Source organism: Callithrix jacchus, chromosome 1 (genome assembly GCF_049354715.1).
Source record: "Callithrix jacchus isolate 240 chromosome 1, calJac240_pri, whole genome shotgun sequence".
NCBI lineage: Eukaryota > Metazoa > Chordata > Mammalia > Primates > Cebidae > Callithrix > Callithrix jacchus.
This window is the reverse complement of record NC_133502.1, coordinates 143,340,365-143,363,469: the sequence shown is the minus strand read 5'-3', so window position 1 is coordinate 143,363,469 and position 23,105 is coordinate 143,340,365. Positions and strand designations below refer to the sequence as shown.

The following is a 23,105-nucleotide window of genomic DNA, read 5'->3' as shown; positions in this document are numbered from 1 at the left end:
GCAAATTTGGTTTTCAGTTTTCCTCAGTTTCTGAGTCCTTGATTTCCCTTTTTTCCCCTCTGTATTTAGCAATGCATTTTTGAAGTATGTTTGTTAACCAGGGGTGGTGACTCACACCTGTAATCCCAGCACTTTGGGAGGCCGAGGTGGGAGGATTGCTTGAGTCCAGGAGTTTGAGACCAAACTAGACGATACATTGAGACCTCATATCTACAAAAAAGTCTTTTTAAATGACCTGGTCATTGTGGCGTGTGCCTGTAGTCTCAGCTACTTGGGTGGCTTAGGTGGGAGGATCTCTTTAGCCTAGGTTGTGAAGGTTGCAGTGAGCTGAGATAGTGCCACTGCACTCCAGCCTCAGTGACAAAGCAAGACTGTCTTTTTAAAAAAAAAAAAAAAAGAAAACCAAGTATGTTTCTTATGGCTAAGCTATTATTTTTAGATTTTTGTATTATGATTTTCACTAAATGTCGGTGATGTTGTCACAGACCTTTAGAGTTACTTTAACAGAGTTTGTATTTATGTTCTGCAACTACATTAGTGATCTTTCATTGTCCTAGGTTGATTTTAATCATCAAAAACCAGTGAACATTTTCCATTGTGTTAGGAACATCCATGTACTACTCCTTGCAGAAACAAGAGCATGTTTGGCCCATGGAGAAGTGAACGTAATTTTCTGACTACCCATTCCACTCAAAGGAAAGAATGTTTTAGATGACAAGGTCAGATGAACCTGCATTCCTTATTGACTTTCCTGGACTGATTGTCTTTTATACACTTTTTATGACAAAGAGCCATGTGATTAAATTTTATTCATAACTTCCAATTTTTATCCATATATTTTGATTCTATTTAGGGCATTTTTTCAGAGCCTTCTGACTTCTTCTTTTTGTGGAATGATGAATTTCTAAACTTGCTCACTGCCATTCCTGGAATTTCATTTCATTGTATTCACTGGGTTACTTCTGTCATTTACTGGATGTTGTCTAATCACTTCAAATAAGAGAGATAGGGAGTGTTGTGAGCACATACCAAGTGATTTTCTGCTATGTGAGAAGCAACTTTGGATCTTGATATATCTGATGAAGGTTCTTTTATGCCCTTACCCTAGATTAATAGTGTGATTGGAGTACAAAATTCTAGGTTCAATATTCTTTTCCCTCAGAGAACTTTTAGCATCTGTTTTTGCTATGGGAAGTGTCTGATGTTAATCTAATTCTTATTTCTTTGTAGGTTACTATCCCTTCCCTTTTCTGGAAACTGAGGATTTCTTTGAAATTCCTTAGAGTACTAAAATTGATAAGTGAAATGATGAAATCATACTGCATATAGTAAACTACTTCTTAATGTTCTCTTTAGTCATTGTGGTTTCTGATGACTTTGAGTTAGAAAGTAAATTTATTGGCTGGGCGAGGTGGCTCACACCTGTAATCCCAGCGCTTTGGGAGGCCGAGGTGGGCAGATCATCTGAGGTTGGTAGTTCGAGACCAGCCTGACCAACAGGGAGAAACCCCCTCTCTACTAAAAATACGAGACTAGCCAGGCGTGGTGGTGGATGCCTGTAATTCCAGCTACTCCGGAGGCTCAGGCAGAATTACTTGAGCCCGGGAGGCAGACTGCAGTAAGCTAAGATCGGGATCGGGCCATTGCACTCCAGCCTGGGCAACAAAAGTGAAACTCCATCTCAAACCAAAAAAAAAAAAAAGGGAGGGGCAGGGGAAGAAAGTAAACTTATTTCCAGAATACTAATGAATAGCTCCCTTCACTTCCCATGCTTTGTCTCTTTTTCACCATCACAGCACAAAGAGAAGTGATGGTAACTTTTCTCAGCCACTTTTTCTTACCTCTACTTTTAAAAGCATTGCATTTGTTATAAAATAAGAATGTTGTTAGCCCACAATTTGAACGTCACTGAAAATATGTAAAAGTTTATAACCTAAAGGTTTTCTTTTGTCATTTGACCATCATGAGGATCTATAGCATTCTCCTTCATTTTAGGTAGTGGATTTCTAGAATTCTGAGTTCTCTGTCTGATCTTACATTAGGCTTTCCAGGGTAGGATATGCAATGAAAAGCTAATCATCATGATCGGTTACTAGCATTTTGTTCTTTTAAAAAGTCAGTGTTAACCAAATCTTTTATATCAGTTGTGGAGCCAGCCTGTTTCCAGTGCTCATGTAGTTCATTTGCAGGCTTGTCAGGTCTTGATTGTTCTACTTCAAAAAAAAAAAAATCAAATTTAAATTTCAATGGTTACTGATCATTTTTTAAGTGTTAGGATTATCAGAACATAAAAACTAACTTTCTCACTAAAATCAAAGGATGAAAATAAGTGTACTTCTACTAGATTAGTTGGTAGTTCCTTACCCAAAGATTCAACCAACCACAGATTGGAAATACTCAGAAAAAATGAAATAAAAGTGACAATACAACAATAAAAAAATTTCAAATACAGTATAACAGCTATTTATAAAACCATTTGCATTGTATTGTGTTGATATTGTAAGTAATCTAGAGATTTAAAGTATATGGGAGGTTGTGTATAGGTAATATGCAAATATGACACCATTTTATGTCAGAGACCTGAGCATCTTAAGATTTCGTTATAGGGGAGTGGTCTCTGGAACCAACCCTCTAGGATACCAAGGGATGACTGTACATGGAATATCTCTGCTAAGTAATTTGAAATGATCAAATATAGTCATTTAGCAATTTGCTTCATTCCTTCCAGGTTAAATAAAATAATCAGTTCTGTTTCATATGCTTATCTAAAATCTAACACTAATGTGTAATCCCTTATACTTTTGCTAATGTTATAAGATGATTTTTATGGTTAGCTATAGGTACTAATTATTTTGCAACCAAAAGTATTGTAATGCCCAACTAATTAGAACTTAGAGGAATAGATTGGAGATTTGGAGATAGATGTTCTACTAGAAAACACACAGGCTTATCAAATTTCCAGTTAATTTGTATCTGATAGTTTTGGGGAGACTCATTTGGGAAACTGAATTCGCTGGGGACAGTTGGAGTATTAATAATGCAATTAAGTGATCTATATTAGTTTTACAGCTAGTAAGCCCATGCTGGGACCCTTGAAAACTTGAAAAGTACTTCCAAACTGCTGTGATATTATAGTTAAAGAACTCATTAGGTAATTAGCTATTTCTTTATCTGTCTAATATAAATCTTAGTTTATACATGTAACTCTTGTTTGTTTTTTTGAAACAGAGTCTCACCCTTGTTGCTCAGGCTGGAATACAGTGGTGTGATCTTGGCTCACTGCAACTGCAGCCTCCCAAGTAGTTGGGATTACAGGCACGTGCCACCACACCTGGCTAATTTTTGTATTTTTAATAGAGATGGGGTTTCACCGTGTTGGCCAGGCTGGTCTCGAACTCAGAGACCTTTGGTGATCCAGTGGCCAATGCCTCCAGAAGTGCTGGGGTTTCAGGTGTGAGCTACCACGGCTGGCCCTGTGTAACCCTCTTTAAAGAAAATAAATATAGTGGCCTAAACAGGAATAAGGAGGTAGAGGAGTGTGATTGAGAATAAGTTTAAGGACCTACATAAATTATATCTCCTACTAAGCTGAACTTACAGCCGAGAATTGATGCCTAAAACAGTAACTGATAATGATGGGAGATTGTAGTGGAGTGTAGTTTCTTAGGTGGTTTGGGAACTTAAAGAGAAGGTCAGCTACTCTACAAAAGTTATGTTATGCTATTATATACCCTATATGTCATTACCTCATTTGCCTTAGGATGAGTTTTAAAAACAAAGTTCATTTTTCACTTGATACCATTTACTGTGCGTCTCCCTTTCCTGTTCCACCCCACTCCAGCATTTTTAAAAGGTTTTAAATTTGAATTGATAGCATATATTTTTTCTCTGCTTTACATTTTTAGGTTTTAGGTTAAGTACATCTTAACACCTTTGCATATGCAGTAACATGAAATCCTTAAGAGATCTTACTCAGTTGATCCATTTTGTTGCATTGGCAGAGTGAAGATAGTCCAAGTCCCAAGAGACAGCGCCTCTCTCATTCAGTCTTTGATTATACATCAGCATCACCAGCTCCCTCACCACCAATGCGACCATGGGAGATGACATCAAATAGGCAGCCCCCTTCAGTTCGACCAAGCCAACATCACTTCTCAGGGGAACGATGCAATACACCTGCACGCAACAGAAGAAGGTTAGTTGATTATAATTTATTTCTTAAGTTTTCTTCCATTGGTAGATTTGTGAGTATATTTAACATCAGAAAACATTTTTTATGTAGCCATTTCATAAACACATCATCATACATACATATACATTCATTCATAAAAAAGTTTCTTAGATTTCTACTAGGTCAGAAGAGTTTATTTAGCTTATCATTGACAGATGAAAAAATACAAAGAGCTACCTTGTAGTATAGATTTTTGCAGGCTAGCCTGCAATCTTGATTACTAGAAGATGCATTTTACAGTTCATAACTGTAAGGATATATGGAAATTTTAGAAATGAACTACTCTTTTCCCACTCCATTCCTTTTCCTTCTGTATCCTCTAAGGCAATTAGGAGCTTAATTATGTTTCTTCTAAAACTGGAGAGTCAGCATGGTAGTGGCTCATGACTATAATCCCAACACTTTGGGAAGCTAAGGTGGGAGGATCACTTGAGGCTGTAGAGTTCAAGACCAGCCTGGGCAACATAGCAAGACCCTGTCTACCAAAAAAAAATAAGTTGAGCATGTTGGCCCACATCTGTAGTCCAAGCTAATTGAGCGACTGAGACAGGAGGATTGCTTGAGCCCAGGAGTTTGAGGCTGCAGTGAGCCTGAGCTATGATTGTGCCACTGCACTCTAGCCTTGGTGACAGAATAAGACACCATCTGAATTTTAAAAACAACAGCACAACTCTGGAGCCTGTGGTATGAAAAGATGATTGATCTTTAGTTCAACTGTTAGGCAACCCAACTTGGCCATTGTCTTTTCATCCCAGAGGAATGCATTTCTTTTTTTTTTTTTTCCTTTTTCTTTTCTTTCTTTCTTTCTTTTTTTTAAAGACAGAGTCTCGCTATGTCACCAGGTTGGAGTACAGTGGCACAATCTCGGCTCACTGCAACCTCTGCCTCCCAAGTAGCTGGGATTACCGGCGCATGCCACCACACCTGGCTAATTTTTTTTTACTTTCAGTAGATACGGGCTTTCACCGTGTTAGCCAGGATGATCTCCTGACCTCACAATCTGCCCACCTTGGCCTCCCACAGTGCTGGGATTACAGGCATGAGCCACCGTGCCTGGCGGAGGAGTGCATTTCTTCCTGAGTTTCTTCCTCATTAGGAAGAAGTTGTTGCTTGAGGTCATGCATTTCTTATCCCAGGAAAATAGTGCATCATGAGATGCCTGTTCGTATGTCTAGGCTGTTGAAGGAATAGCAATGATTGTGAATTAGGAAGGTGTTATGACCAAATGTTTATAAACTCCCCCGTGCCCTTCCCCCCCATTAATGTGTTGAAGCTATAATCTTCCCATAACCCTCAGTATGGTTGTATTTAAAGATGTCACCTACCTCTAAGGAAGTATAATTAAAGTTAAATGAGGTCGTAAGGTTAGGACCCTTACCAGCAAAATTAATGTCCTTTAAGAAGGGATGGGTTGGGCACTCGGTGGCTCATACCTGTAATCCCAGCACTTTGGGAGGCTGAGGCAGGCAAATCATGAGGTCAAGAGATTAAGACCATCCTGGCCAACATGGTGAAACCTCATCTCTATTAAAAAATTTAAAAATTAGCTGGGCATGGTGGTGGTGCACACCTGTAGTACCAGCTACCTGGGAGGCTGAGGCAGGAGAATCCCTTGAACTCAGGAGGTGGAGGTTACAGTGAGCCCAGATCACACCACTGAACTCCAGCCTGGTAACAGACAGAGCGAGACTGCATCTCAAAAAAAAAAAAAGGATGTCGGGAACTTACCTTCAACCATGTGAGGAAGTGATGAGATATAGTTGACTGCAAGCCAGGAAAAGATTCCTCTCTAAAAACCAACTATGCTGGTACCTTGATTTCAAACTTCTAGCCTTTAAAACTTTAAGAAATTAGGTATCTGTTTAAGCCACCCAGTCTGTGATGTTTTGCTATGGCAGCCTAAGTGGGCTAATACAGAAGGGATCTTAAAACCACCATTTTAATGTTCCAGATGAGACAGCATAAACCTGTGTCTGAGCTAAATTCTGTCAAGACTCTAAGACTTTGACATTACCCAGTACCTTATTAACCAATTACATGGGAATGTTTTTAGGTAAGCTATCAGGTAAATTATTTTATAGCCATTAAATATAAGAAGCATGAGGAAGTATAATTGTTTCAAAGTTAAGGCCTGAGTACCTGCCATAGTCTTTTCCTGTTTTATGGTGAATAAAACAAACGTACAGTTAAAAGGCTGACAAAGCTGGCCACCATGGCTCACATGGAATTACAAAGTAATTCCAGCACTTTGGGAGGCCGAGGCAGGCAGATCACCTGAGGTCAAGAGGAAGACCAGCTTGGCCAAAATGGTGAAACCCTGTCTCTACTAAAAATACAAAAATTATCTGGGCATGGTGGCGGGTGCCTGTAATCCCAGCTACTCTTGAGGCTGAGGCAGGAGAATCGCTGGAACCTAAGAGGCGGGGTTGCAGTGAGCAGAGATCATGTCCACTGCACTCCAGCCTGGGGGATAGGATGAGACTCTGTCTCAAACAACAACAACAACAACAAAAGACTAACAAATACACGTATCCAGCATCTAGGTGAAAATAGTGTTATTGATCCCTCAAAGGCCGCAGGTGCTATTCTTCCCCTTTATTTTTCTTGTTCTGGAATTTGACATTATTCCCTATTCAGTCATGGTTTTTAATATCTGTGAAATATACTGTTAATATGATTTTGGTTTTTGCCTGTTTTCATTTAAAAGTATTTTTGTTTTACTGTTTATTTTTATTTGTATATTTATTTTTTATTTTTGAGATGGAGTTTCATTTGTTGCCCGGGCTGGAATGCAATGGCATGATCTCGGCTCACTGCAACCCCCGCCTCTTGGGTTCAAGCAATTCTCTGCCTCAGCCTCCCAAGTAGCTGGGATTACAGGCATGTGCCACCACACCCAGCTAATTTTGTATTTTTAGTAGAGACAGGGTTTCTCCATGTTGGTCTCAAACTCCTGACCTTAGGTGACCCACCTGCCATGGTGTACCAAAGTGCTGGAATTACAGACATGAGCCACCGTGCTGGCCTCTGTTTATTAAGCATTCTGTTTTTGTTTTTATTTAAAAAAAATTTAAGTTCAGCTTTTTATTGAATGCATTATAAAAGAGGTTTTTTTTCCCTCCCGAGACGGAGTTTGGCTCTTACCCAGGCTGGAGTGCAGTGGCGTGATCTCGGCTCACCGCAACCTCCACCTCCTGGGTTCAAGCAATTCTGCCTCAGCCTCCTGAGTAGCTGGGATTACAGGCACGCGCTGCCATGCCCAGCTAATTTTTTGTATTTTTAGTAGAGATGGGGTTTCACCATGTTGACTAGGATGGTCTCAATCTCTTGACCTCGTGATCCACCCGCCTCGGCCTCCCAAAGTGCTGGGATTACAGGCATGAGCCACCGCGCCCGGCCTATAAAAGAGGTTTAATCAAAAACACCAAAGCCCACGTTATCACACTCCTTGGATTCTTCTTTCTTAGCTTCCACTTTGTTCTCCTTAGTTGGAGCAGCAGCAGTGGACGGGGCAGGACCTCCTGCTGGAGCACGTCCATCAGCCCCTACAGTGCAGATGAGGCTCCCAATGTTGGTGTTGGCCCAGGGCCTTTGCACACAAGCCAGGCCAAAAAGATTCAAAATTGACACCAGCTGCTTTAATGAGGGCATTGATCTTGTCCTCCTTACCATGATACAGAATGAGGGCCAAGTAGATGCAATGCAGGTGAGCTCCAAGAGAGAGGCCATGACATGGGCGAATGTGGGGCTGGCACTGCTGTACGTGATGCTGGTAGACGGATGAAGTGAGGGCCTCATCCCAGTTTGGCCTTAGCTTTCTCGGAAGGACTAAGCACCTTAGTGGCAGCTGAAGAAAGGCGGCATTTTGTTTTTAATATTGGTAGCAGTAGCAATAGTTCTGTTACTGTGATATAATGTTTCATTATATCAATGTACTATACAATTTATGTATCTGCTACTATTATTGGCTAGTAACCGTGCCCAGTTTCTTACCTTTTTTTATTTTTTATTTATTTATTTATTTTTTGAGACAGACTGACTCCTGTTGCCCAGGCTGGGGTGCAGTGACATGATCTCGTCTTACTGCAACCTTCGCCTCCCAAGACAAATGATTTCCTGCCTCAGCCTCCTATGTAGCTGGGACTATAGGCACCTGCCACCACACCAGGCTAATTTTTATAGTAGAGACAGGATTTCACCATGTTAGCCAGGCTCATCTCAAACTCCTGACCTCAGGTGATCCACCCGCCTGGCCTCGGAAAGTGCTGGGATTACAGACATGAGCCACCACACCCAGCCCTATTATAAACAGTACTGTTAGGAACCTTTGTATGCACATCTCTCTGTGTACATGTGCAAAAGTTTCACTAGGATGTAAGTCTAGGAGTAGAACTGCTACGTCATAGGAAATGACAGACCAGGAAGGGAGTGTCAGAATGTCTGTTTACGGCTGATGATAATGGTAACTACCTTTGAGTTCTTTGAGAAGGAAGCATCATGGTCTTTGCTCATGGCAACACAAAGGAGCAGTAGAGAGTATTTACCACCCAGAAAACTGGCTCTACTGGTTTTTTTTTTCCCAGCAGTGTGTTTTATTCTGCATTTTGTTCTTGTTTACCACTTAATATAGGTTAGCTATAAGCGTAGCTGCCAGATTTTCTTTCCAGAAACAGACTGTGCCAGGCAGGTGCAGTTTTTAACACTGTTATCTAGCAGGATTTCAGTTACAAATGGTGAGCACAAAACTAGGTATTTGAAGAAAACAAATGATGTAAAAGAGGGATACTATTAATAAATGTAGTTGCAACAAAGAGCTTGAATAAACAAAGCCATTAAACTCAATTAACAACAAACTTCAAGAAACAGTAGAACAAGCAAGATCGAATTTTAGAATATGTGTAATATGAGAGATGTAAGAGGGAAAGGATGAGGGATATTATTCTCATGAAAATCACCTAGAAATGTTAGCTGGTAAAACTAAATAGACAAAGTGAGTTCATTCTGGAAGATTAAGTGGAGGAAATTTTCCAAAATATAGTGTAACAGGGCAAATGGAAAATGTAGAAAAGTAAATTTAAGTATGCACACAGAGTCATAAGTTCTGAAAGTCTACTAATATTTAAAAAAAAAAAAAAATGTAGGCTGGGCTCGATGGCTTACACGTATAATCCCAGCACTTTGGGAAGCTGAGGTGGGAGGATCACCTGAGGTCAGGAGTTCGAGACCAGCCTGGCCAACGTGGCCCAACTAAAAATACAAAAATTAGTTGGGCCCACATGGTGGTGTAGGCCTATAATCCCAGCTACTTGGGAGGCTGAGGCAGGAGAGTCTCTTGAACCCAACAGGCGGAGGTTGCAGTGAGCCAAGATCACACCCTTATACTCCAGCTTGGGCGACAAAGCAAGACTCTGTCTAAAAAAAAAGAAAAAAGTAAAATCATTTTCCAGAATTGAAGAAAGACTGAGTTTTGAACAGGATCTTGCTGAAATTTTAGAGCCATATACCAAGGATAAATAAAAATTTGCAAACATTCCAAGACAGAAAATACTATCCATAAAGAAATGAGAAGTAAATAGACCACAAACTTCTTATTAACAACATCAGATATAAGAGGACAGTGGACTAAATCTTCAAAGTTATGAGAGGATTTTTTACTTTGAAGTCTATCGGCTGATTTACAATTAAAGTGTAATGTCAAAATATAAAAGCATGGTCAAATATTCAGAGACTCTGAAAGTTGGTAAATAACAGACAGATCCTTCCCCTATATCCGTGGATTCAATCAGCTGCAGATTAAAAATACAATACTCTTTAGATGCGTAACCCGTGGATATGGAGGACCATCCTTTTGTATCCTTGGGTATGGCCAACTTTGGGACTTCAGCATCCATGAATTTTGATATCCAAGTGGTGCACTCCTGGAACCAGTCCATCATGAATACTGAGGGATGACCATATTGTGAAATAATTGTACTCTGTCCAGGAAGCAGTGTAAGAAATGCAGGAAGTGTAGGGTTCAAGACCATTGGTTAGCAAAGTAAACAAAAAAGACATACTACTAAGTCTGAATAAGGGTCTGTTGTTTAAAACAGAAATACAGAAAAGGTCTGAACATGAGATGGGGATGGAGCAGAGAAGTTCCCCTTCCGCAGAAATGCTGATTAGATGGTTTTAGAAAAATGGAGATACGTGTTTGAAAATTTAAGACTAATCACTAGAAGAAGAGAATGCATAAATTCTAATTTAAATAAACAAGTAGAAAACTGCTAACAAAAGGCAGAAAAGTGACTCCAGGAGGGAACAGCTTTGTGCTATTTACAGGTTTCTATACCTAAAACAAAATTACAAAGTTTGTATCTGTCACAGGTGACATTTGTCAATCTAACATCACTGTTTTGTATTTAAAGATTTTTCAGTAATTCTGCATCTTAAATGTTCTGCCACACAAAGGCACACAAAACAGATATAATGAGAGAGAATACAGGAAAGATCAGAATTAAAATTGTGAAATCTGTCAGCATGAGGACTGGATCTAATTTTGTGATTAGTTTGAGAGCTACTAAAATTATTTTTGGTAGGGAAATGAGATCAAGTGGCAACAATTGAGAGAATACATAGTATTAAAAGAGGCTCTTTGGTTTGTGGACAGGTTGGGTATTTTAAGGAAGATGAGTGATCTGAGCATATACTATTTTGATTTTAAGGTACACATTTTTTCAAAATGTAACATCTAATGAAGACTTAAAATTGGTATATCATATCTTCTTGGCCACTTTCTTTTTAGCAATGCATAAAATAGTCCTTGAAAATGTTTTTATAGGTAAAGAAATGTTGCTATGTGCACATACATGAACTGGCACTGTAATGTTTCTTTAATCTGCTGTCTTAGCCCAGAAATCATAACTCCCTGGTAGCAGAGAGCACAACTAGCACCTGATCTTGGCTTCCAGATACCACTCTATAGTCAAAGGAACCAGAGCTCTTTGTAGAATTGGTTAATTCCAGGGCTTGGGTAGAGAAACTACAAGATGAGTCTGGGGAGATTGTGGTGCAGATACTAAGGAAGTGCTCAGAAGAATGGGGACGTACTAAAAGAGCACAGGGGCCAAACTGAAAGTGTTGCCACTGGAACAACAAAATAAAACGATGGACAAAAGAAATATAAAACCCGAAGAATAAAATAAATATCTGAGTCTATGTTGGTTATAAGTAACTGGATAACAAACTAAGAGAAATAGAAAATCACCAGTAGAACAATCTAGTAGTGTTTGCTGCAGGTTCCATCCATGCATGCTAAAATTATTGGTAAAACTTTAAGCAGAAGTAGGATATTTGCCTGTGCTCAAAGTATCTTCACCCAAATATTTGGTAATTACCAAAGGAGGAATGATGGCTTTGTGTGGAGGGTCCAGGTGATTATTGTTGATATGACCATTGATGCATATTAATGTCGTGTGCCCCCTTCACATGATACCGCCTTCAAATGATATTTCACCTCTGCCATATTTTTTCCAATAACACATAACCTTAGGCACATAACATAATGAGAAAATAAACTCAGGATGAGGGGCATTCTGCAGAATTAATTTCTGCTATATTCAGAGGTGTCAAGGATATGAAAGACAAGGAAAGACTCAAACTGTCACAGATTGGCGAATATTAAGAGGACAAGACAATGTGCGATAGGGGTTCCTGCATTTGGATTCTCAAACAGTGAGGGGTCAGTAGTGGAAAAATCACCATACACTCTCTAGTTTAGTTAATAGTATGGTATCAGGATTTACTTAATTTCGATAATTTTTCTATGGTCATGGAAGATACTAACTCAGAGAAGTTGGTTGAGGGGTATGCAGAAACACTATATTAAATAATTACCTCAAAATGTCTTTATGGCCAGGCACATGGTGGCTTACCTCTGTAATCCCAGTACTTTGGGAGGCCAAGGCCAGCAGATTATCTGAAATCAGAAGTTCGAGACCTCATGGCCAACCTGGTGAAACCCTGTCTCTACTAAAAATACAGAAAAAAAAAAAAAGCTGGGGGTGGTGGCGCAGATATCTTTAATCCCTGCTAGTTGGGAGGTACTTGAACCTGTTAGGTGGAAGTTGCAGTGAGCCAAGAGATTGCACCAGTGCACTCCCACCTGAGTGACAAAAGTGAAGCACCATCTTAAAAAGTTTTTAGTCCTAAGGTGGAGGGCATTTGAATTCAATAAAATACAGTAACTAGATTTTGAAGCGAAATGCAAAAAGCATTATATTAAAAATAAACTTGCAAGAAACAATTAATGGAGCAAGAAGTTGGAGGGACGGTAGCAAGAACATCTTTGCAAGTCGATCTCATAAAGGAATGCCCCTTGTTCTTTTAAGATTCGAGAATTTGGAATAAGAAGAAACAGATTTAGAGGAACACGGGGAAGATTAGGGAAAAAGTGACTGATCTCAGCAAAGAAGGTTGCTGAAATGACACTTGGAACTCTTCCTAGAAAGGAGATGTTTGACCTCCTTTGCCCAATGTAGAGTACAGTTTTAATGAGGCTGGCTACTTTTTCAAGATGGTTTTCTGCTGAGCCACTGTAAAAAGCAGTGGAGGTGAATTGCGAAAGTTTAGAGAAGGACAAAATGAAAGTTTAATCATAATAAAATGTTTATTAAAACTATGTAGATGACTAGTACATGGACAGTAAATGTGGCTTGCTTCAATAAGCAAATTCTCTCTCTCTTTTTGTTTTTATTTTAAGGACAGGATCTCAGGCATGGTCTCGACTCACTCCAGCCTTGGCCTTCCAGGCTTTAGGTGATCCTCCCACTTCAGCCTCCCAGGTAGCTGGGACTACAGGTGCACATCACCACGCCCAGCTGCCATATTTTGTAATTTTGGGTAGAAACAGGGTTTCACCATGTTTCTCAGTCTGGTATTGAACTCCTGGGCTCAAGGGATCCACCTGCCTTAGCTTTTCAAAGTGCTAGGATTACAGGCATGAGCCATTGCACCTGGCCCAACAAGCAAATTCTAATTTAAAATTCTATATAAATATATACACCCAGTGTATACCCATAAAAATTAAAAGTTAAAATTTTATATGTTCTTGGAATATTTTTGTTGATACCGTCTCTCAGTCATACTCATTCTCAATCATATTTATTGCGTGTTTACCCGGTTTCTATTTGCAGTTGTCAGCACATTATATGTCCTTTGGTTCATTCAAGTTTTTCTCTTATTTTGAAAAAGTATCATTTGGCCACATAGGAACTATGTGTTCTGTATGTGTTAGCTAAAAAGACAAAAAGTGCCCATTATGTGAATGAGGAATACTGACAAGATATATACAGATTAAAGTTCATCTTATTATAATGTTTAAGAAGGGAGAAAAAAGTAGGTTAAATCATATGAAATTATTGATCTTAGACTATTTTTTAATTATAAAAAGGGCAATTTTATATCATGCAAGGAAAAATTTCCCATAGCTGTTGATTTCTAAATACTTTCAGAGATGAATACCAATATTGTTTTCTTTCATTATTTTATAAAACATACACCTTGTATTTAAATTTGTAAGAGCTGGTGGCGAATTTTAGCAGTTCTTTAACACTGAAGCTTTCTTTAGCATATACTATTGATATCAAAGAAAGACAATACAGAATCCTGCTGGATCACAACAATAAACATAATGACTTTCTTTTTGACATTTTTTACAGTCCTCCTGTCAGGCGCCAGAGAGGAAGAAGGGATCGTCTGTCTCGACATAATTCCATTAGTCAAGATGAAAACTATCACCATCTCCCTTACGCACAGCAGCAAGCAATAGAGGAGCCTCGAGCCTTCCACCCTCCGAATGTATCTCCCCGTCTGTTACATCCTGCTGCTCATCCACCCCAGCAGAATGCAGTCATGGTTGACATACATGATCAGGTACAGTAACAGAATGTCTTGGAAATACAGAAGCTGAAATTTTGTGGCAGTTTGAGATTTTTTTTTTTTTTTTTTTTGCAAAAAAAATTTTTTTTTTGCTTAATAATGGCCGATCAATATTTCATTTAAAGCTATCAGTAGGTGTGGTGTGATACTGATAAGAATGTATATTTTGTGTATTTAAAGTGGAGAGTTCTATAAATGTTTATTAAGTTTATTTGTTCTGGCTCTGAGTTCAAGTCTTGGATATCCTTATTAATTTTCTCTCTCATTAATCTATCTAATATTGATGTTGAAGTCTCCCACTATTGTGTGGGAGTCTAGGAAGTCGTAAGTCTCTTTATAGGTCTTATGTATCGGGGTGTTCCTTTATTGGGTGCGTATATATTTAGGATCGTTAGCTCTTCTTGTTGCATTGATCCTTTTACCATTATATCTTTATTGCTTTAAAATCTATTTTATCAGAGGCGAAAATTGCAACTCCTGCTTTTTATTTATTTATTTATTTATTTTTGCTCTCCATTTGGTTGGTAAATCTTTCTCCATCCCTTTGTTTTGAGTCTTTGTGTATCCTTGCATGTGAAATGGGTCTGGATGCAGCATACCGTTGGATTTTGGCTGTACATTTTAATTAAGGGATTTAGTAGATTTAAATTTAGGATTACTGCCATTTGATGTTAGCTTGCTGTTTTGTCTCTACTAAAAATAGGAAAATTAGCTGGACGTGGTGGTAGATGCTTGTGGTCCTAGCTAAGGCAGAAGAAACACTTGAACTCAGGAGGTGGAGGTTGCAATGAGCCAAGATCACACAACTGCACTGGGTGACAAAGTGAGGCTTCGTCTCAAAAAAACAAAAGGATCAAGGTTATGAAAGTTTAGAATGAATTCATGTATGGCTGATTTGAAATTATTGATTTAAGATTAATAGGAAATAGCAGACAGCTGGTAGTTTGAGTACGTATCCCTGTTTCCCTTTCCTTCCGTTTCTTCTGGAATAATTCAATAAGCAAGACAGTTGGGTACATCTTTGCTTACAGGTTTCCATAGGTCTCCAAGGAGATGACAGGTACAAGGCTACAATGCTTCCTTTCCCTTTTTTCCCTGCCCAGAACTGAAGGACTAGCTGAGAAGAGGGGTTGCCTATCTTCAGAGCCAGAGGATGAAGACCACAATTTGATGATTTTCTGTAGAGTTTCTCAGGTCAAAAAAAGACATGTGTCTATACATGTCCTTATAAAAGTTGCTGGATTTTAAGGATAAGGAGAAAATCTTGCAAGTTTATAAACCGAAAAAACTACCAGAGAAAGCTAACAAGAATAGGATCTGATTTTTAATCTACTGCACTCGATAATAATAATATATAATGACAAGAGAAAACATCTTACCCAGTACTCTTCTTATGTCAGACACTTTTATTATATTTATGAAATACTTCTAAAAATTGATTATGTAGGAAACCTTACATTATTTGTGGCCATAACCTGATAAAAGTATGGATATAAATACTGAAAAAAAAAAAAAAACCAAAAAACCCAATTGTATCTTTTCTCCACCCCGTTGAGCAAGAAAAGCAAAATAGAGGAGTGTTTACAAAGTCCCATTTTGGTAAGCATAATGAATATGTATATGACTATATATATAGGACTATATGAACACAGAGAAATACATAATAGGCTTGTGGGGTAAGTGCTAAAGTGAAGACGTGTGGTTAGTGATGGAGAGCCAAAGAAAGAAAAGACTGCATTTCAGAAAAGGCAACGTTTCATTTACATAGTAGTGTTATGTGTTGAGTCTGTATATTGGTATATGAAAAGATTACAGATATAAATAACCAGAACAATACAAGAAGTAGAAATCCTTAGCAGACCAGTAGCCATGGCAGAAATTATAAAAGCATAACAAATCTGTCTTTAAAAATTATACCTGGGGCTGGGCATGGTAGCTCATGCCTATAATCCCAGCATTTTGGGAGGTTGAAGCAGGTGGATCACCTGAGGCTAGGAGTTTGAGACCAGTCTGGCCAACATGGTGAAACCCCATCTCTACTAAAAATACAAAAAATCAGCCAGGCATGGTGGTAGGCACCGGTGATGCCAGCTACTACGGAGGCTGAGGCAGGAAAATCACTTGAACACAGGAGGTGGAGTTTGCAGTGAGCCAAGATCATGCCACTGCACTCCAGCCTGGGCCACAGAGCAAGATTCCATGTAAAAAAAAAAAAAAAATCTGAATTCTTGTCTAACCTTTAAAGAACTGGTAATTCACAGACCGGGCGTGGTGACTCATGCCTGTAATTTTAGTACTTTAGGAGGCCGAGGTGGGCAGATCATTTGAGTTTGGGAGTTTGAAACTAGCCTGACCAGCATGGAGAAACCTCATCTCTTCTAAAAATACAAAAATTAGCCGGGTGTGGTGGTGGCACATGCCTGTAATCCCAGCTACTCAGTAAGCTGAGACAGGAGAATTGCTTGAACTTTGGAGATAGAGGTTGTGGGTGAGCTAAGATTGTGCCATTGCACTCCAGCGTTGGCAACAAGAGCAAAACTCCATCTCAAAAAAAAGAAAAAGAACTGTTAATTCCAATTTAAACTATTCTAGATAATAGAAAAAGATAGCTTCCAAATATATCTTATGAAACTAGCACAACCTTAACAATGAAACTTCATCATTACAAGAAAAGAAAGCTGATGACTAGTTTCCCTCATGAATACAGATGAAAAAGTTTTAAATAATAAACTATACCTAGTGGTATATTAAAAGAATAAGATTTTTCCAGCAGAAAGATAAGAGAGCAGTTTTTAAATTAAAAATAAAAATAAAAGAATAACCTGTAGGAATAACCTATTTTAATATACCTAGTGATGTATTAAAACAATAACCTAATAGTGAACCCATCCTGCATGGGTTCAATATTAGGAAATCTTTCCAGATAATTGGTTTCATCACATATGAATGAAAAATATTAATAGGTAAAAGAAATATAAAGTCTAGCTATCATTTCTTACTAGAAGGTCTTAAAGTATAAAAAGGACTTTAATTTTCCATATGTGGTAGGAAGGCTTATTCCTTTTGCTTGAGGACAACTGAGTGTGCTAAATAAAATATTAAAAGTAACCCAAAAGCATCAAAAGAGCTAATAGATTAGAAGAAATTGCCAGACCTAAACCTAAGGCAATGTGGGGTGCTAGTTCTGTCCTTAAGGCATTTTTTCATTTGGGTAAACCTGAATTTTAATTTTGAGTCTGTAAGGAGGCATAGGGGACAAAAATCAAAGACTATTTAAAAAGTTTAAGGTGTCACTTCCTATATAGGAGACCTTTTCTACATAAAATAGCAGGCACCTTAAATCACTGTATACCTAGGAAACAGGGATATCTGGTCACTAGGATAAGAATGAGCAGAAGTAAATTTGTAGCCCAAATTCACATCACTCTGTGAAATCAGTGAAAATTCATTTAAAGTAATCGGTACTTAAGGGGCATAGAAAAAAGAGGCAGTTACTTCCTGAAAGAAGGAACGTTCATTCTGGTTCTCAAATAATTCCCCCAATAATTTTTCAAGGACAGAGGGCATTAATTGAAAGCCAATAGAAACCGACCTACAGTGAATTCACCTACTTCAAACATCATGCTTAAAGGTGAAACTTGGAGCACTTTTCTGCTGATACCTAGAATAAACTAGGATGATCACTATTACCACATCTATTCACTATTGTTCTATAGGCTAAGTCAGCAGAAAAGGCAAAAAGAAAAAAGTTTCAGAATAGGAAAAGAACAAGTAACATTATCAATATTTGCAGTCAAAATGATTATATTGATAGAAAATCCCAAAGCATCTTAGATAATTGTTAGAATTAAGACTTGAGCAGGGCATGATGGCTCATGCCTGTAATCCCAGCACTTGCAAGGTCAAAACGGGTGGATCACGAGACCGGTGTGGTCAAGATGGTGAAACACTGTCTCTACTAAAAATACAAAAATTAGTCGGGCGTGGTGGTGGACACCTGTAATCTCAGCTACTTGGGAGGCTGAGGCAGGGAATTGCTTGAACCCAGGAGGTGGAGGTTGCAGTGAGCTGAGATTACGCCACTGCACTCCAGCCTGGGCAGCAGAGTGAGACTGTCTCAAAAAAAAAAAAAAATACTGAATAGATTGAAATGTTACAAAAAATATATATAATCAAGTATGTTTTTAAATACTAAAATCAAACAGCTTGAAAAGCTTTTAAAAATATACATTAACACTGAACCACCCAGACATACTAATGAATTGCAATATGTAAAGCTGCTTTTTTTTTTTCTCTCTCTCTCTCTTCAACAGAAATTCAAAGGAGTAAAGCTGCTTTTGGATTCTGTTTGAGAGGAAGGGGGAAAAAGGTCTAATAAAATAATTTATTATTGATTTGTTGACAGAATTTTGAACATGACTCCATGTTTGATTTTAAATAACTTTGTTTTGAAGATATGATAATATTGCTGTTGTAGTTAAGTCTTATTTTTTAGAAATGCATACTGAAATATTTTTTTAAATGATAGGTTCCTGGCATTTGCGTCAACAAAATACATGAAACTGTGCATTATATTTGGGTGGATTGGCTATGGCTTGGTTTGGGGGCTGGGTGGTGGATATGGGGGTTTATTCTACTGTTTTTGAACATGTTTGAAAAGCTCCAAAATAAAAATTTAAAGAAAAAAGTACCACTGAAATAATCATAGTAATACTAAAGAAGTATCAGTCTTGGCTGGGCGTGGTGGCTCACACCTGTAATCCCAGCACTTTGGGAGGCTGAGGCAGGTTGACCATGAGGTAAGGTGTTTGAGATGAGCCTGGCCAATATGGTGAAACCCCGTCCCTACTAAAAATAAAAAAATTAGCTGGGTGTGGTGGTACGAGCCTATAGTCCCAAGTGCTTGGGAGGCTGAGGCTGGAGAATCACTTGAACCCTGAAGGCAGAGGTTGCAGTGACCGAGATTGCATCATTGTACTCCAGCCTGGGTGACAGAGCGGGACTCAGTCTCAAAAAGAAAAAAAACAGAGAAAGAAAGAAAGAAGTTAAGTGTCAGTCTTAACAAAAATGCTTTAAGACCACTGCATAGAATACCAAAGCATTATCGAGAGAGTTTAAAGAAAACTTACTTCATTATTTATTTTTTGAGATGGAGTTTCGCTCTTGTTACCCAGGCTGGAGTGCAATGGTGTGATCTTGGCTCACTGCAAACTCCACCTCCCAGCTTCAAGTGATTCTCCTGCCTCTCCCTAGTAGCTGGGATTACTGGTGCCTGCCACCATGCCCAGCTAATTTTTTGTATTTTTAGTAGAGACGGGCTCGTCTCAAACTCTTGGCCTTCTCTACCCACCTTGGCCTCCCAAAGTGCTAGGATTATAGACATGAGCCACTGCACCCAACCACAAAAAAACTTATTTAAATGAGAGATTTTATGTGAAAAATCCAGTTTTGTAAAAGCCCTTAGTTCTCTAAAGTGGCACATAGAATAGAATTAGTATAATCTCAGATAGAAACAGTGTTCCCAAATAAATTTTCAGTAGATTTTTGGTGTAACTTGAGAAGATGAAATTTGACGTTTTCTACAGCCATAGAAAGCAAACTACTGATAATTGTTTCTATAAAATTTTACTGGAACACAACCATGCCTATTTGTTCATCTATATTGTCTTTGGCTATTTTGTGCAGAGACCATGGCCCACAAACCTAAAACGTTCACTTCCTGGCTCTTTAAGAAATAATTGACCCACTGACACCTTGGTCTAAGGTGTAGATGAAGTATTTCTCAGAGTATGAGCTGAATCAGCTAAGCAATAGCAGCATGACTTAGATATTTGTTAGAAATGGAGATTCACAGACTGTACACTAGACCTACTGAATCAGGATTTGTGTGTGTAGGACTCAGCAGTCTATTTTACCATGCCCTCCAGATGATTCTGATGCACACTGTAATTAGAGAACCACTGTTCTGTAGTTGTGAAAGAACAGCTGGGCAAAGTAGTTTCTTCAATTATTAGGAATTATTATAAAGCTACAGTAATGAAGACATTTTTTGCTAGCATAGTCAAATAAGCTAATGAAATAGAATATAAAACCTTGAAGTAAGCCAACGCATTTTCTATGAGTATAGTCATTTGCCATATAATAACATTTTGACCAACATACCACATATACAACAGTGGTCTTACAAGTTTATAATACCATATTTTTACTACATCTTTTCTGTGTTTAGATATACAAATACAGAAGTTAGAGGGACCAACCCTTTTTACAGCTGAAAATAGACAAATATATGACTCCCTCAGAACTACTAATAGATTACTGTTAACCAATAACATAGTCAATTAATACATATTTTGTATGTGTAGTATATACTGTAGTCTTAGAATGATGTAAGCTAGAGAAAGTGTTATTTAAAAAATCATAAAATACATTAAGTATAAGTAGATCATCATAAAGATCTGCATCCCTATGGTTTTCACGTGTTGTAGGCTGAGGAAGAGGAGGAGTTGGTCTTGTTGTCTCTGTGGAGGAGAATCAGGCACACTTTATGCAACTTTTATTGAAAAAGAAATGTGGGCAGGGCATGGTGGCTCATACCTGCAATTCTAGCACTTTGGGAAGCTGAGGCAGGCAGATTCCTTGAGGTCAAGAATTCAAGCAGCCGGGTGCGGTAGCTCACGCCTGTGATCCCAGCACTTTGGGAGGCCGAGGCGGGTGGATCATGAGGTCAAGAGATTGAGACCATCCTGGTCAACACGGTAAAATCCTGCCTCTACCAAAAATACAAAAAATTACCTGGGCATGGTGGTGTGTGCCTGTAATCCCAGCTACTCAGGAGGCTGAGGCAGGAGAATCGCCTGAACCCAGGAGGCGGAGGTTGCGGTGAGCCGAAATCGCGCAATTGCACTCCAGCCTGGGTAACAAGAGCAAAACTCCGTCTCAAAAAAAAAAGTTCAAGCCAACTTGGCCAAAATGGTGACATCCTCTCTCTACTAAAAAAACAAAAATAGCTGGATATTGTAGCAGGTGCCTATAATTCCAGCTACTCAGGAGTCTGAGGCAGGAGAAATGCTTGAACCCAGGAGGCAGAGGTTGCAGTGAGCCAAGATAGCTCCATTGCACTCCAGCCTCGGTGACAGAGTAAGACTCTGTCTCAAAAAAAAAAAACAACAACAACAAAAAAAGAATTTGTATATAAGTAGATCTGTACAGTTCAAACTCATGTTGTTCAAGGGCTAACTATACTTACTATTGTGTTATAATTACCTACAGGGTTCAGTATAGCAACAGCAACATGCTGTACAGGTTTGTAGCTAGGGTCAATAGGCTGTAACATATAAGCCTAGGAGTATAGAGGCTCTGCCATCTAAGTTCGTATAAGTACACTCTATGATGTCAGCACAACAATGAAAACACCTGCCACATTTCTCAGAATGTGTCCCTGTTGTTAAGTGATGCATGAGTAGATATACATGGCATATGACTTGATAAATGAATGTAGGTGATTTGGAACAAGACAGAATTGCTAATAACTGATCCTGCCTGGGACAGTTGGGTGACCAAATGAAAACATGAAATTTGATTCATTACTTCATACCATTTTCAGGAGTCAATGCCAGAGAGATTAAAGATTTAAATGTTAAAGGCAAAACTATAAATTTTTAAGAACGTAACATAGGAATAGCTTCATGATCTTCAGTAGGGAAGGCTTTCTTAAGACAGAAAAGGCACCAACTAATGATGAATTAAACTCAAATATATTATCAGAAATAGACATAAACATATATTGGTCATTTACTTTTTGACAAAAATGCCAAAGAATTCAAGGAGGGAAGAGATTTTTTTTTTTTTTCTTAAAGATGGAGACTCACTCTGTCACCCGGGCTGGAGTGCAGTGGTGCGATCTTGGCTCGCTGCAACCCACCTCCTGAGTTTGAGCAATTTTCCTGCCTCAGCCTCCCAAGTAGCTGGGATTACAAGTGCATGCCATGGTGTCTAGCTAAAGTTTTTTTGTAATTTTAGTAGAGATGGGATTTCACCATGTTGGCTGGGCTTGTCTCAAAATACTGACCTCAAGTGATCAGCCTGCCTCTGACTTCCACAATGTGTTGGGATTACAGGCACCCGCCACCACACCCGGCGAATTTTTTTATTTTTAGTAGAGATGGGGTTTCACCGTGTTGGCCAGGCTGGTCTCATCCTTCTGATGAGCTGATCTACCTACCTTGGGCCTCCCAAAGTGCTGAAATTACAGGCATGAGCCACTGTGCCTGGCCAAACTAATATCACATGTTTTTCAGTTGTTCTTATGTTGGCAAAAGAAAACAACTTGACCGTCTGTTGGTATACCGTATAATAGGACTATGTTAAGCGAATGTTTCCTGAAATGTCTGGCTAGTATCAAAAAGAACAAGTTGCCTTTAACTCCCTTGAATACATACCTGCAATGTAGTATTAAATGGAAAAACAAAGTTACAGGATATTATGATCTCATTTCTTTTAAGAAAACAAAAACATGTCAATTTATGTGTAATTGTGCGGAAAGAGTAGAAGGATGGGTTATCAGCATTGTTTGCCTCTGACTTTTAGGTAGGGTGGGAATAAGATTGGCTAGAAGGGAAAGGAGACTTTAATACTACTTTGCATTGTTTTGCTAGTTGTAATGAAAGTTTGAGTGTGACCAAATAATGGAAGATACAAGCTTTCATGTTTCCAGAAATTTTCTTTTTAAGAAAGTACTCTGCCTTATAAGGGTTAATGTAGTAATCCATTATTTCCCTGGGCTTTTCAAGTCATTTGAGGGAGGAGTTTAGCCCCAGTTTTGTGGGAATAGTACATACTCTTGAAATAGTCAGCTCTCCCATAAAAAGACAATGAATTTTCTGGTTAAAACTATTGGAGAGTACATTGTGAAAATCCAGGTAGCCCAGAGAGGAGCCAGTAAATGACCAAATGT

At 38.7% G+C, this 23,105-nt stretch overlaps 1 protein-coding gene across 28 annotated transcripts in view; it reads left to right on the top strand.

Moving 5' to 3' along the window:
- RNF38 (ring finger protein 38) overlaps positions 1-23,105 on the top strand; it is a 147,158-nt gene that overhangs the window by 100,328 nt on the left and 23,725 nt on the right. For 22 of the 28 annotated variants that reach the window (XM_078372172.1, XM_008999411.5, XM_078372164.1 and 19 more), the window contains 2 exons: positions 4,002-4,195; positions 13,930-14,143. In XM_078372172.1, coding sequence (XP_078228298.1) covers positions 4,002-4,195; positions 13,930-14,143 — 408 coding nt within the window. The remainder of the gene's footprint in view (positions 1-4,001; positions 4,196-13,929; positions 14,144-23,105) is intronic. The other 6 variants (XM_078372233.1, XM_078372223.1, XM_035252006.3 and 3 more) reach the window with 1 other exon arrangement.